The 16,746-nt window shown below is 34.4% G+C and overlaps 2 protein-coding genes across 2 annotated transcripts in view; both read right to left on the minus strand.

Moving 5' to 3' along the window:
- Nucleotides 1-7,731, minus strand: part of LOC136041704 (regulator of microtubule dynamics protein 1-like) — an 81,071-nt gene extending 73,340 nt beyond the window's left edge. The window contains exon 1 of the mRNA XM_065726438.1: nt 7,724-7,731. The gene's annotated coding sequence lies outside the window, so the exon portion shown is untranslated. The remainder of the gene's footprint in view (nt 1-7,723) is intronic.
- LOC136041701 (protein EFR3 homolog cmp44E-like) overlaps nt 1-16,746 on the minus strand; it is a gene marked incomplete at its 3' end in the record, with an annotated part of 95,514 nt that overhangs the window by 5,365 nt on the left and 73,403 nt on the right. The window contains 2 exon segments of the mRNA XM_065726430.1: nt 2,463-2,591; nt 15,503-15,731. Of these exon segments, the coding sequence (XP_065582502.1) occupies nt 2,463-2,591; nt 15,503-15,731 (358 nt within the window).

Here is a 16,746-nt window from a genome sequence, read left to right on the forward strand (position 1 = left end):
TTCAGAAGACTCTCATCTATTTCTTTCTTCTGTTTAACCATCTCACCTGTTTCAACCCCAGGGGACTCGCAGGAGAGGTCGACCCAAGAACACGCTGCGTCGCACCTACCAACGTTATTTGTCGAACATCCACACGACGATCCAGCCCCAGTGGGAAGATGTTTGGGCAGCGGCGCACATGCGGGATGACTGGAGGCTCTTCGTGGATGCCCTGGGTGCCTCTGGCGGCATAGGAGGATCTAAGGTCTAAGGTTTAACCATCTCAGTTTTTGACTCTAGCTCCGCTATTATTCAAAATTATCCGTATATTCAAAACTCAATGGATTTTTGAATTTGAAAAGGGAATGGTTGTGGGAAAAGTCAAGTCATGGCCAATTGTAGAAAAAGCCAAGACAGATTGTCCAACTAAATGGGCATTAAGTCAAGGTTAATTTTACCCCTTTGATTGCCCTTGTTACTGTCTCCCACATATGCTGCACCTCTCATGTATGTCACAACACAATGCCAACTAGAGTCAACCTTTGTTCGGGGATCTCCCAGGGGAACACACGCTGGTTGACAGTGGTTTACTTGAAAATTTTCAACTATACTTGAAAATTTTCCATGTATGTCACTCCACAATGGCAAACTAGAGTCAACCATGTTGAGGTTCTACCCTGCCTTTTTTCAATTATAATTGAAAATTTTCAATTATAAGTGAAATGCATGTCACTCCACCATGCCGAACTAGAGTCAACCTGTTGAGGTTCTCTCATGCTGATTCACGATGGGGGAATTAGTTGGGTACTAGAGTACCCAACTAGGAGTGGGTACGCATGTCCCTGTCACAGCTATCTTTGGGGTGCCATTTAGATAAATAAAATTTTTTGGTTAATCCTTGGGGTGTTTTCCAGATTAGGGGAGGGGAAAATAATGACATTCCCCTCGTCTCACTGTTCTGGATAACAAACTAGGTCACTGGAGATAATATTCTCATTAGTCAGTGCAATATTAGGTCCGCATTGTTTCCCTTTATGAATAAAAATACCTCAAGTTTTCATTACAAGATACAATACAGAACAATTCTGGCTGCAGCCTTCAATTCTTCGTGCTTATTTTGCCCATAACTCATTTTCAACTAAAATAGCATGGATCACATTTTTAATTATTACCAAAGTTTATTATTTATTCTCATCATATCATCCCTCCAAATCTAAATCTACTATCACCAGATCTTGTTGAACATTATTTGCTTCTCTTTTACACTTTTCATTGAAAAACCTGTATGAGCCTTACGATTCCGACTAGGCTACTTTTTTTATTTCAAGATATATTTTTAATAGGTTATATTCCGGCTAGGCTAAAATTTTCCGCATTGTGCTTCTTCTTTTTTTTTCTTTTTTTGATAATCGCATGGCTGGAAAAAAAAAAATATTAAACTGAATTATGTTCAACAATAGAATTGTAAACGTTAAAATTAATTGAGAAGTTTCAAAACCAAAAAAAAACAAACAAAAAACAACAAACTTTTAGCGTATTTTAAACAGAACTTCCCTAATCCGATAAGGCTAGCAGTGACATGAAGTGACCAATACAACATTAAAATAACAATTTACTTAACAATATATTAACTTACTTCACGGGCAACAGGAACATATTAGCAGGGGTGGATTCAAAGCTTTGACGCTTCTTGGCCGAAGCGTTTTTGCCACTCCGTTTTTGCTAGATTTAGAGAAAAATTCCCAAAAATTTGGTAATAGTGGAAGCACTGAACAGAACGTAACTGATGAGCCAGAAGTAATGAAAGGGAGAGGTGATAAAGAACTCTCAGGTGCCTTGGCAGAAATCTGACAGTCTATAAGTGGTCATAGAATTCTTGTGATGTTTTAAATCACTTTTCTGTGCGCCAACGGTGTCAAACTGGCTCTTTGCCAAAATGTAATTTATGTCCAGCTTTTGTTGGACATAAGAAAGAATACAAAAAAAAAAAAAAAAAAAAAAAAAAAAAAAAAAAAAAAAAAAAAAAAAAAAAAAAAAAAAACAGGAGAAGTAGGGCCAGGCACAAACGCAGAGAGAAAGTTCTTCTAGCCCGTACATATTCCGTACAAAAAAAAAAAAAAAACACTCAATGATAAGTTATTGCACCCCTTGGCATCGTAAGCTCCTCGGACCGCGCCTACTGGTAAATCCTAGCCTGATTATCAATAGCATAACAGAAACTATGTAACATTATACATTATTAACAAAGATGTTATAAAGTTAAAACGTTATAATACTGACAGTAATGGCAGAATAATATTAACAGCACAATAACTTACTTCATAGGTAACATCAGCAACATAACGTTAATTTTATAATGTTAGCATTAATGGTAATACGAAATAAGCTATACATTAAATAACATTAACAATGATGTTATCATGTCAAAAACGTTATAATGTTGACAGCAATGGTAACATAATATTGACAATATATTAACTTACTTCACGGGTGTATGTCTTAAGCTTTTCGATTTTCAGACTAAGTGAAAGTAATGATAGAAGGCATATTGTTATTGAATGGATCATACTTTGCATTTTTGCATCCATATCTGTCGTGCTAATAGCCAAATCCTAAAAATAAACAAAATAAGACACTGGGAAAGCTGATTCATTTAACCATGAACAAAAACAAATAAATTAAAACCGTCTGCCCCATACGCAAAACCTTTCTCAAATTTAATTAGCCTTTAATTTATATGCCAGTATTTCATAAATGCTAGTCTTTTTTTTCTTTGTGCTTCTTTTCTTTTCTTTGGCGCCATTTAGTTGGAATTTGCTTTTGACCACGACAGTTTGTATCAATAATATGATTCCGATCCATCAAAACACAAAAAGACAAAAATATCGAACAATTTTCAAAAAGAAAACAGCCGAAACCTCAACGTCAGTTGTAATTACGATGATGTGATAAGCCATATAATACCAGTGTCTTTCTTTCATTTTGTTAGGTGGGAGGACATTTTAATGTTGGGGGGAGGGGGAGGGGCAACATATTTTTTCGATTATTCTTGACAAGGACAGCATGTATCAATGAAATGACTATGATTCGGATCATGATAAAAGGAAAACCGAAAACGCCAGTCAACAAAAGAATAGAAGAATTTTCAAGAAGGAAACAGTTTTTTCTACAAAAGGAAAAACCTTAAATCTTGACATTAGTTTTAATTATGATAACATTTTGGGTGAAAAATTGGTACTTCCGGCACGAATTTTCTGTGACATTTAAAGAAAACAGTACAACCATGCAAATAAAACATCCATTAACTTTGATATAAATCACTGAAAATCCCTGGAAAGTTCACTCACCTAGTCTAATTGCGTTATTTAAAATACTAATATAGAAACCTTCAATAAAGAAGTTTTTCAAAGAAAAGTAAAGAGCCATATCAAAAACAGTGTCTTTTTAAAATCTCGTAAGTGAAAGCACCATTTAGTTGGAATTCATTCTTGATCACAGTATCTTGTATCAATAACATGATTCTGATTAATCAGTCTATGGAGCCGGAGCAGACACATAACTTATCATAATTGGGAATCTCTGGGATCAAACAACTATACCTAAAGTAGATTTTCCAACTTTTGAATATTATATTTGATGTTTATCTCGACGTTTGCCAAACCAAAAATGACCCCGATTTTCACTCGGTGAAAAACTAGGTTAAAAACTAGGCATCCAAGTTCCCCTCCTGCCTCCAAAATTAAACGAGAAAGCGTCAATTTTTCTAAGACTCTAATAGTATAAGCTGGAGATGATTTGGTAAAATTCTAGTTAATTGACTTCTTGCTATCTCACAAAGGGTTTAGGTTAGGAAAATGAAACTTTCAGGGATGAATCTACAGACTAAAGTATGTCCTGGGAAGATATTTTGAAGCAACTACCTCTACTCCTTCTCCCTCTAGAGAGCCCTGACCTTTGATGACCTTTAACAATATGTGTGTTATAAAAGTGAAACCTTGCAAAATAGATCGTCTGCTTAATTGAAGTACAAACAAATTATTTTCAGCTTCATAACTTTGCTCAATTCCATTTTATAAGGTTTTAAAGACATGCAAATACATTTCGAGAAAAAGCATTGATATGGCTAAAATTCTAACAGGAATTACATTCTCAGAACTAAAGGCAGAGAAAAAGCAACTAGTAACTAAAATTTAAGTTAGAATGTTGTTTTGTCAAAATTTCAATAGGTATACACTTGTCATGTAGGCAAATTTCAGGCCCTCTAGAGGGAGAAGGAGTGGAGGTGGGTACTTTAAAATACCTTCCCGGGACACACTTTAGCCTGTAGACCCACCCCTGAAACTTTTATTTTCCTAACCTAAACCCTTTCCGATATAACAAGAACTCAATTAACTAGAATTTTACCGATGATTTCGACATTGTCTAAATTCTAAGTCGGAGTGGGTAATTTTAAATCTCACAAAGCTCTATATTTAAGCATACGAGTGTTTTAATATCTGCTTATAGAATTTCCAATGTATCGAGACAAAAGGTTTTTTTTATGAGAATTTATGCTCTCCAGGTATTTTATCTTTCCTTAAGGCCAAAATTAAAAAATGTGAAGTTAAACACACGATTTATCCACAGTATTGCAAGGTTTGAGACATTTTTTTCTGATTTTAACACAGGATTTACCCACGGGATTGCAAGGTTTGAAACATTTTTTTTTTCAATTATGCCTTTTGCTTTCCTAAATAAAAAAAAAATCTTTCTTCCATTAACTCGCTAAGTTTGGGTTTATCACTCGAAAAAAAATTGAATACAAAAATTTGTTGAAAATACCTTTATCAAAAATTCTAATTGTTATTTGAGATATTTAGCTCTTTGGTTCTAATGACCAAATCTTGAATAAAAAAAAAAAAACATCAGATAAACAGAATATCACAACCTAAATAAGTAAATCACTAAACTTGAAGAATTCAAACTTCTTTTCTTATTCCTATTTTGTTATTGTTCTTCTAAAAGAACTAAGGAAATAAACAGAAGAACCAAGGCCAAGTATTTTTTTTTTTTTTTTTTTTTTTTTTTTTTTTTTTTTTTTTTTTTTTTTTTTTTTTTTTTTTTTTTTTTTTTTTTTTTTTTTGTAAAGGAAAAAACGTTTGAAAAATCCAAAATCAATGCATAGGATATCTATTGATCAATTACCAGAATAATTACCTAATCATTTAGAAAAAGCATTATAGTATAAGACCAGATAAACAGCTACCTATATTTTGAGCAGAGTAGGGTTGGTTTTAACAATCCCTCCAACTCCTGCAGTTAAAATGGACAATGCGCGGCATAAACACATAATTTTTCTTGTTTCTTGTAGTGTAGTTTGTTTGATAGTTCCTCAACGAAATATTTAGTAGCCGAGACTTACTTAAAAATGATGTTCAATCATCAACAAAATCGTTTCTTCATAAAAATGTGAATCAACTAAATTTAAGTTTATTGAGACATATCTTTTTTACTCAGGGTAGCAGTAAAGGGGAATGGAGACATTTTTTTTTCAAAATTATGGAAGGGAAATATCAGGGTAGCAGTAAAGGGGAATGGAGACATTTTTTTTCTCAAAATTATGGAAGGGAAAATATCAGGGTAGCAGTAAAGGGGAATGGAGACATTTTTTTTTCAAAATTATGGAAGGGAAAATATCAGGGTAGCAGTAAAGGGGAATGGAGACATTTTTTTTTTCAAAATTATGGAAGGGAAAATATCAGGGTAGCAGTAAAGGGGAATGGAGACATTTTTTTTTCAAAATTATGGAAGGGAAAATAGTTTTATTTACAGCTGTTAAGTGGATTACCAGAACAGATACCTAATCATACCGTGTGGAATGTTGGGTGAATGGAATGGGGGTAATGGTAGGAGTAGGAAAGTTTAAGAGGTGCCTAAACAGGTGTATTCGATTGAAGGTAATATTTGAAAAGAACGTCAAGTGGGATTTACGGTGGATACATTTTTAATACGGCCCAACATGTTGTTTTCTTCTTTCCTTTATGAATCCCTCGGCGCAGCAGAACACTCGACATTTTGAGAACCCTTCAACTATTTTTTTTAACTATCTAAGGACCAAACTCTAAGATACTTTTTAGCCATAATATTCTCCAAAATATCCTTTTCCATGGCTTTTCTTGATTTTTTTTTTCAATAAGTAAAAATGCAAAACAATCACATTTTAGGTCAGTAATTTTCACTTTTCAAGGGCTTTCATACCAATATCAGGGAGAAGAACCCCTTCATCCTCCCTTTCCCACATACAATGGAAAGTAAGGTACTTGTAGATCCATCCTAACCTAGTGGATTGGTGCGCTGGATTTAGGATCTTTTGTCCGAGAGGGCGAGGGTTCGGATCCTAGTGTACCCAATTATTTAGTTTGGGACGGGTTCAGTGGCATGACTCTGTAAGCTCAGCCACAGTCGACCCACCTCTGAATGGGAACCAGGAGAAATCTGAGGAAGATAAACAGGAAGGGTGTTCGAAAGCACAGGATGGTTGACCTCAAAACCCCCCATTACATTTCCTAGGTGAAGGGCCGAGAAATGGAGATCAGCACCGCCGGTAGCGACTGTAAAGTCCAATGCCGTATTCTTTACCTTTTTTTTTAAGGTACTTGTAATGAATGCAAACAATATTTTTCTTATATTTTAAGAGAATGTAAGGTGGGATTTATGGTGAATGCATTTTAACACCCCCAAGATTTAACAATCCCCAAGACTCTTTTCTTCTTTCCTTTATGAATGCTTCGACGCAGTGGAACAAAATGTGTTTGCAGAACCCTTTAACCGTATTACATTATATAATTACAGTATTTGAGACGTTCAAACGACTTCAAAATATTGCTGCCCTATTTTGATATTTACAAAAGAGGGTATATGTAGCAAATTACTTCAATATGACCTCTTAAACAGCTGCCTATGATGTCCCAGTGTCCCACTAACAGCGGAGAAAAAAAAAGAGGCCACACAAGTGCTTGCCATCCAAAATAAAGTGGTTTTCCTAGTTGTTCAAGCCAGGGGACTGCAAGTTTCATGTATGGAGTTTTCAGCCATGGTGATTCCAACGATGTAAGTTTTATTTCGATCCGATTTGGTTTTAAAATGATTAATTTTGGATTAATATTGGCCGAGGTTTGTTCTTTACTAGGTTGCAGCTACCAATGAAACTACGATAGCGGTTCTATTTTTTACATGAATTCTTTATTAAATTACGCATATTATTATTTATTAATGAACAGAAAAATGAACAAATTCAATATGTATGTTACCTTGAATGTCCCAAAATTGATGAATGTTGACATTCACCGCTGAATGACCGAAATAACATTTTTTCTCGTTGGATTAGTCAACATTGCCAGTCAACTTTTTCAGTTTAAAGCAAGGTTTGATGATGACAGGTTAGGTTACTTTTTAACCCATTTTGGATATTCATAACCAACTTTGACCTAAGCTAACATAATCTAACTTAACTTTAACTTTTACCATCGTAGCTTGCATGAGACTGAAAAAGTTGACTCGCAAAGCTAATTAAATCCAAGCAAAGAAAAAGGAATTTCAGACATTCATCGGTAAATGTCGACATTAACCAGATTTTGGACATTCAGGGTAACAAGTAAAATTCATTTTACTATGAGTTCAATACATTTATTTACGTCCACGTAATTCATGCAACTTAGTCTTCAGGTACATTCACCTCTGGGTTTTCTAGTTTGCAAGGTTGGGGCTGGATATATCATCAGCAGCGCAATAACATTGACTAAGCTAATGGTTGACATAGCCACTTCGCATAGGAGGAGTTATTGTAGACTCAGTCAGTCAGAGGGAACTCAGTCGACTGGAAACTGAAAATTTTAGTGCCCTATTTAAGAGTCAAAAGTGGTTGGAAGGCAACTAAACCCCTCCCACGTCCCTTTTTGTTGAAGTGACCAAAAGGCACCATGTGCACATTACTACTATGTCCTACTTCTTTTGCCACAACTACTAATGCTACAACTACAACTACTTCTGCTACTCCTCCTCCTACTACTACTTGCAACAAAAAAGTACTACAAATGCTACCACTAAAGTAAATGGTAGTAAGATTTAAATTTCAGGAAATGCTGAGGGGGCAATTGAACTAAATCAAATCGTACTATGTGCATGCAGGTTGTCGAAAGAGCGAAATGGCAGTATCACTGGAACGGCTTGGAGTATTAACGTGAAACTTACAGGGAATGTTGAGGGGGATGCAGGATTAACCAAAAGGCACTATGTGCATGCTAATACTACTACTACTATAACTATTGCTATTACTACACTAATTCCAAGGAGATATAGGTGAAAATTTCAACACACTATCGGCATACAGGTTGTAAAATAGCGTATCAGCAATATCTCAGGAAAGGCTTAAAATAATAAGTTGAAACTTTCAGGGCATGTTGAATGAGATGTTGAATTAAACAAAAGGCCCTATGTGCATACTGCTACTAATACTACTCCTTTGTCTACTGCTACTACTACTACTACTGAGGCTAAGGATACAAAGGTAAAATTTCCAGAGTATACTTAAGGGGATGTTGAAACAACCAAAAGACACTACGTGAAAACTTCTACTACTACTACTAATACTGTCACTACTACTACTAACATTAAAGCTACTGCTACTACTGTTATTACGACTGCTATAGCTACCATTACTAAGGCTAAGGGTATTAATATGAAACTTTCATTGAATGATGAGGACAATGTGGAACTGAATCAAAACAGGCTATGTGAATGGAAATTATCAAAACGGTGTACCGCAGTATCCCAAGAACGAACTGGTGTATAAAGTTGAAACTTTCATTTGGGCATGCTGAGGGGATTGCTGTACAAACCAAAAGACAGCACATGCATACTAGGTTGACGGGGATGTTGAACAAACCAAAAGGCAGCAGGTGCAGACTACCATTATAACTAATACCACTACTAGTAATACGACTACGACTATTATTACTATAGAGGCTAAGAGAATAAACGTGATACTTCCAGGAAATATTGAGGGGAAAAGTGAACCAAATATTAAAAAAATATCAAAGGAATGAATTGTAATAACGCAGGATAAGCTCAGAGAATTAAGTGTATGGGCATACGTGCTGTCAAAAAGGCGTTTAAATACAATATCTCAGGGACAGCTTGGAATACGAAGTAAAATCTTTCACGGCATGTTGAGGAGATTTTGAACCAATGAAGAGGCACTATATGCATACTACGACTACTACTACTACTACTAATGCAACTACTAGAAATTTTCATGTTGGACATTTTGAGGGGGACACTGAACTAACCACAAGGCAGCGTTCGTATACTACAACTACTACTACTAGTATGACTAGTACTACCACTAATACTACGACTACTACTACTACTGTGGATAAGGGTATTAAAGTGAAACTTTCAGGGAATGTAGAGGGAAATATTCAACTAAATATAAAACACTTGGTGCATGCACGTTATCTAAGGGAAATATCGGTAATATCCTGAGATTGGCTAAGAGTATTAAGTGTATATGTATGCAGGCTATCAAAAGGGTGAATGAGCAATATTTCAGGAACGGTTTTTAGTATGAAGCTGAAACTTTTGGGGCATGTGAGGGTTGGTCGATAAACATTTGTCCATACTTTGGGTTGTACCATGTGATTAGAGTTGTCAAATAGCGATTAAAGTGTAAAACGAACACAAATCACTATCAATAAATAAAATGAAATTATTAACACAATTAACGACAAAGTCATTAACCGAGTCCGTTGATTTTTGAATAAATACAAAGGGAATAGTTGTGGCAAAAGTCAAAGTCATGGCCAATTGTAGAAAAAGCCAAAACTTACGAGTAGAAACTACCACAAAGAAGAGTAGAGTAAAAGCCCACTGTGCCTTCTAAAGACCACGACATAATTCGAACTTTACTAAAACAGAGTACATTGGAAACGTTTCCTCTTTTATAGCTCCAAAAAACACAAAATTATCGTGACTTTCAGGAAAGAATATCAGTATCTTAGTCCAAGAAGTGTGTGAAAAAAAGGCTTAACCGGGAACAAATTGCAAGAGAAATGATTCTTTGGCTACCCGGCTAAAAAAAAAAAAAAAAAAAAAAAAAAAAAAAAAAAAAAAAAAAAAAAAAAAAAAAAAAAAAAAAGCTGGTTCCAAATATGCAAAGTTTTACCATCTAGCTGTTTCACAAATATGGTTTTCTAGGTTGAGGGTGTTCTTTTTCTTTGAGGGAGGGGGGTAATTTCATGTTTTCATATATAGGCGTACAACAATAAAATTGATGTCTAAAATAGGGTAATAGATCACAGTGATGATAACAATCACTTTTATTTGAACATAAAATTAAAACCTAGGTATTTTGAGGTTGAGGTTGAATTTAAGGAGGCGAAATTCGTGCTTACATGTAAAGGTGTATGACAACAAATTGATGTCTAGAATGGGTTATTAGATCAAGGGATTATAAAAATCACCTTTATTTGAACGTAAAATTAAAAATTAGGTTTTTTAAGGTTGAGGTTGATTTTGAGGAGGCGAAAATAGTTTTTCCATTTAAAGGCGTATAACAAGAAATTTGATGTCTAGAACAGGGTACTAAATCATGGTGATTATGACAATCATCTATATTTAATGTAAAACAAAGAATTATATTTTTTGAGATTGAAATTGATTTTGAGGAGGTAAAAAAGGCGGACAACAAAAAAATAATGTCTAGAATAGGGTACTTGATCATAGTGTAGCAGAAGACCCGAGCTCGCGAAACATTACTACTTCTGGGGTTACGGCTAATGAAAAAGTCAACGTCGAAACTACTAGATCCGTCGGACAAGAAATCATGGATAAGCATGACAGGGGAAACGTCAACACGTACACATTCAACAAAAGTCAGTGGCCGTAACGCTTGCTAATAAAGCTGTACCAGCTATTAATGGACAGCCAGTTGCCGTTGATCCAGCATTTATGTTTCAGCGGCTGGTGACAATTGCTGAAAACAGCAACATAATTTGGAGTCATTCTTTAAGCGTGAATTGTGTTGTCTAGCTCCTTCACTTTATGAAGCAAACGAACTTCAACAATTAGCCGATAAGCCTGCCCTCATCGATGCGAAATGGCGTCTAGTTGCAGAGCAGAGGCAATAAAAATGAAGAGTTCGTCAAAGATTTCAGTGACAAGCATATAGTTTTTGATGATGGGGCACTGCTTCAGCGAATTGCTTGAAAAAAACCTAACTTATGATATTATCTGCCAGAAGTACGTTGACTACGTTGCACAAAATATGATTTGCCAAGTATGTCGGTGGTTTTCGACGGATACAACCAAGCACCTTCAATCAACGACATCACCCATCACCCATTTGATCGTACCCGCAGATCAACTTTAACAGGAGCATGGTCTTTTCTACAAAGAAAGAAATGTTCCTAAGCAAAATCAAGAATAAGGAAGCAATCATAACCATGACCAGTGAGTACCTGATGAAAGCTGGGTGTCAGGTATACCAGGCAGAAGGTGGCGGTGATCTTCTTATTCTTATAACTGCAATTCGATCTGCTTCTTTTATGCCTACTGTTCTGGTTGGAGACGATGCAGATCTGCTTGTACTCCTGCATTATCACGCACAGACAGGTAGTCAAGCAATCTGCTTTTACTGAGCCCTGAACTGGTATCTCAAAGAATAGAATTTGGGATGTATGCAACGAAACTCAAATTTGGATCTCGTATATGTAACACAATCCTATATGTCCACGCCTTCCTTGGGTGCGATTCAACTTCTCGTGTCTATGGCATTGAGAAGTCTGTGGGACTAAAGCTTCTAATAAAAAAAAAACATGAGTTTTACGAAATCCTTTGAAGTTTTTATTGACCCACCATCCACCAAGCACACCATTTCAGAAACTGGAGAGAAAGCAATGATGCTTTTAAGTGTCCAGGCTCAATTTCAACCCTCAATCAGTTGCGTCATCTCAAATTCATCGAGAAAGTTACACCACCTGCTTTATATGCTGAGTCTCAAGTTCTCCCTCCCACCAGTGATGCTTGCATCTTCCACTCATTTTGACTTTATTTGCAAGTCAGATCAAGGAAAACCCTGGGATGTAATCACGACCCTACCCAGTTCGGTTGGGTAATTCTGAATGGACTATACTGCCCTATTTTTGGCGAACTCCCAGTTAGCCCCCAACTCTCTCCTTGCAGTTTTTCACTGTATCTGCAAAACTGACTGCTCAAATATGCGATGCACTTGCAAAAGAAATGGCATGAAAAGCACCTGGACTGTGGACCTTGCAAGGGAATAAGTTTTACTAACTGTGTTACAACTGAGTTTTTCTGAGTAGATGGAAGATAACGAAGATCTATGAATACTGATATTCTGATCTTTTATCACGATTGGTATATTATTATATAAATGAAAAAGTCGAGAATTTTTTAATTGTTAGTTAAAACGCCGAATTATTGAAAGTTGTCATTCTACATTTTAAGAGTAAGCGTGGTTTAACGCTGATGGAATATTTATATAAAATTTTTAATTTTACGTTCAAATAAAGGTGATTTTCACCGTGATCTAGTACCCTATTCTAGATATCAATTTTGTTGTAGTACGCCTATATTTAAAAACGAATTTCAAATCCTTAATATCAACCTCAGCCTCAGAAAAATTGTAGTTTAACATTTAAATAAAGGCGATTTCATAGTCATTGCCATCTAACTCCCTATTTTAAACATCAATTTTGTTGTTGTACGCCTTTACATGGAAGAACGAATTTTACCTGCTTAAAATCAACCTCAATGTCAAAAAACCTGTCTTAATTTTACGTTCAAACAAAATGATTTTCATAATCACCGTTATCTATTCCACTGTTCAAGACATCAATTTTGTTGTTGTACGCCTATATACGGAAACACAAAATTCACCCCCTCAAAATCAACCTCAACCTAAAGAAACATATTTGTGAAACAGCTAGATGAGCAAACTTTGCATGAGCCAGGTTAAAAAGTCATTCATCTAGCAATTTGTTCCCAGTCAAACCGTTCCCTTCCTGGACTACGTATTAAACTATCAACCCACACTTGATTGTTCTTTTCAACAATTTTAGTTATTGTGGTGACCTTTTGCACAATGAGGAATAAAGACACATTGCTCGAAGTAAAAATGTCTCAAATAAAGTGTAAATGACGTTCATATAAAATAGGAGGTGTTAGTCCTACTCCTCTGTGTGGGATTTCCTACTCGTTTTAAGTCTGACTTGATCATTTACTGTAATTTCTGTTCATCTCCGGTTGCGTTTACATATTGATAGTAGTTTATGATCAATTTACACTTGAATATTTTTAATATTAAGCTTTTTATTTTTCTTTGAAAAACTGTTTTATGGAAAAGTGTTTTTTAATTAATATGCTAAATAGATTTGGGTATATAATCGCTTTTCGGACAGTGATTAATACGAAATTTAATTGCAGCCATATAATAAATGAATATAGTAAATGAAATAAATATATGAATAAATGAATATATGAATATATATATAATAAATGAATATATGAATTTTATTGCAGCCATAAAATAAGAACGAGACAAAAAAAGCGAAAGAAAAAAAACAAAGAAAAAGAAGCCAGACACAATTTGTCTGTTCTTGATTTTTGCTCCTTATGACAGCAAATGAGACCATATAATATGGTCATATAATATGGTGTCATTTATTATGACACCATATAATAAATGAATATATGAATTTTATTGCAGCCATAAAATAAGAATGAGACAAAAAAAGCGAAAGAAAAAAAAACAAAGAAAAAGAAGCCAGACACAATTTGTCTGTTCTTGATTTTTGCTCCTTATGACAGCAAATGAGCAGAATGAGCAAAATTTTACCAAATGAGCACCAGCTTCTACCCTCTAGGTTGGCAGAAAAAAGTAGTGAGGATGCACTAGTTTCTCATTCACAAAGATAGAAAAATGAATGGTAAAGAGTACGACACTGAACTTTTACAGTTTTTACTAGCACTACAGATCTCCGTTTCATGGCTCTTCAGCCAATTACTACAATGGGGGGTTGAGGGCTAGCCATCCTCTGCTTTCGCACACCCTTTCCGTTTACCTTCCCTAAATTTCTTCAGGCACCCACTTAGAAATGGGTCGACTCGGGCTGAGCTCAAAGAGTCACGCTACTGATCCCCGTTCTAAACCAAATAACCAGCAACACCAGGACTCGAACCACTGTCCTCGCGAACAAAGAATTTCAGGTTTTAGGTGTTAAGAACTCTGCTAGAACAGCATTCATAGATGTATTCAAATTTATCCGCGCAGAAATGAATAAGGATTAATTTATGTGTCTTCAATTGATTTAATTGACGTTTTTTAGAATATAAAATTAGAAAAAAACTGACAGCAATATAGGCACTGCGTTAAAACAAAGTCGCAAAATATACGTTGCAATAACGACAGCTATTATTTAAAAAAATGTTTAGACCATTTAAAAACATTTATTAAATGTATTAATTTAAAAAATGTAAATCAAACAATTTAAAAAATGTTTACGATTAGAGATTAATTCATTGAAGCATCTCTACTTATCGGCGCAGAAATAAAGAAGATATAGATGTATCATTTTTAATTGGCGTTGAATTTATTTGTGTTTAATTGGTCCGAATTGGCATTTTTAGGAAAAACTTTGTTGGCAATACAGACGTTGCGCTAAAATAACATCACAAAATAGTCGCTACATTAGGAGCATCTGTTATTTATAAAGAATTTAGAGTAAGTTTAGAATTGGACGAAACCCTAGTAAATTTATAAACGGAAAATCTGACAAGCTGTGCATAAACTATAGAATGCATATAAATATGTAACTGTATATAATATAAATAGTTTTATTTTCGTAATGTTCAATGTCCTTATCGGGAAACAAATGATACAAAAAACTAATACATAAAAAAACTCAAAGGAAATGATAAAAAAAACTACATTAGTTAGCAATATAGATGCTGCACTAAAATAGCGTCACAAAATAGACGCTGCGTTAGGAACATTGACTATTAAGAAATAATTCAGAATAAGTTCACGATTAGACTGAAGTCCGATTAGATATATACAAGGGAAGTCAGACAAGCTGTATATAACCTGTACAATTGCATATAAATATGTTACTTTACATAAATATATTGCATACAAATTACTTAATTTTCCCAACTTTTCTATATCCTTATCCGGAAATAAATGACACAAAAAATAACAAAAAAAGGACTCGAAGGGAATAATAAAAAAAAAAAAACTTAGATCAGTTATTAATATAGACGTTTCGTTACATAACTTCGCAAAATAATTGTATTTTAGGAATATCTAAGGATTTAGTATGTTTACAATTACACGGAGTTCTTACTATGTTTATTCAAGGAAAGTCTGATGAGCATAGTGTAAATTGTATAATTGCATATAAGTACAAGTTTATATAAATATATTGTATGAAAAATATCTAATTTTCAAAACTTTCTATGTCCTTACCTGGAAAGAGATAATACAGTGTACAAAATCAACGGCGGTTTCTTCACAACTTATTTCAAGAATCATCAATGCAAAGGTGGTGTATACGAATTCAATACATTTCATATTCAATTCTAACGTCATACTAGAGTAGCATGTTTCCAACAGCTCTTTACCGTATTTTCGGAAAAACATAATATCAGAGCGCCCGGGCGAGGCAAAATTTAAACTTGGGTCTTCCAATATCAGGCTAAAAAGAGAAGAACTTCATACAAGCTAACCACTCCTTTTTATTTATTTTATCAGAACCAGGGAAACTTTAAAAAGGAATACAATTTAGGGGGCCTGTTTCACTGGTAATTTGCTTTCTTTCTTTCCATATTTCTAATCTTTTTTTTTGCATAAGCTACTATGGTAAAATCAGAAAGTACTTGAAAAAAGTCTATTTCACAATCAGTTTTTTTTCTTGATTTCCTTTTTATACAATTATTTTTTCCCCTTTTCTATCTTTACCCTCTTTTACTGTTATTTCTTTTCGTTATTTCATTTCTTTTTTAAAACAAGAGGAGGTTTAAAAAAAAGAGAAAAAGAGGTACATTTTACTATCTGGTTCTTTTTCTTCTCTTCTTTTCTCTTTTTTCTCTCTTTTACTGTTATCTATTTTCTTTATTTTATTTCTTAGCAAAAATAAAAAGAAGTGGAAAAAAGAGAAAAAGAGGTACATTTTCCAATCTGATTTTTTTCCCCACTTTCTCTTTTTCCCTCTTTTATAGAAATCTATTTTCCTTATTTGATTTATTTACAAAAACAAGATAAGGTAGAAAAAAGAGAAAAAGAGGTACATTTTACTATCTGATTTTCTCTTTTCTCGTTTTGTCTTTTTTCCCTCTTTTACTGGTATTTTTTTACGAGTCTTCAAAGTTACTTTCTAATAAAAAGATAATCAACATGGACAAAATCAATGACTTCTCGATGTTTATTTCTGACTACAAATTATTATACTATTAAGAACTCTTTCGAGGGGCTTTATAAGAGGGCGCCCCTCCTGAAGCGTACTTACTTGACAAGAGTTAGAGAGGACTTATCAAGGCTGGGGAAAAACAGTTTCATCACATGTTATTTAAGGATTATACAAGCAATGCTACGTGCCTAACCTAAGTGGAAAAAAATTTAAATGGCGTTAGATTAAATGAATTTATTAAACTACGCTGCTTTTCCGTTCTTTCCAAGCTGTATCCCCAAGATTAACTATAAACCCCAAGATC

The sequence above is a fragment of the Artemia franciscana genome, unplaced genomic scaffold (genome assembly GCF_032884065.1).
Source record: "Artemia franciscana unplaced genomic scaffold, ASM3288406v1 PGA_scaffold_33, whole genome shotgun sequence".
Classification (NCBI taxonomy): domain Eukaryota; kingdom Metazoa; phylum Arthropoda; class Branchiopoda; order Anostraca; family Artemiidae; genus Artemia; species Artemia franciscana.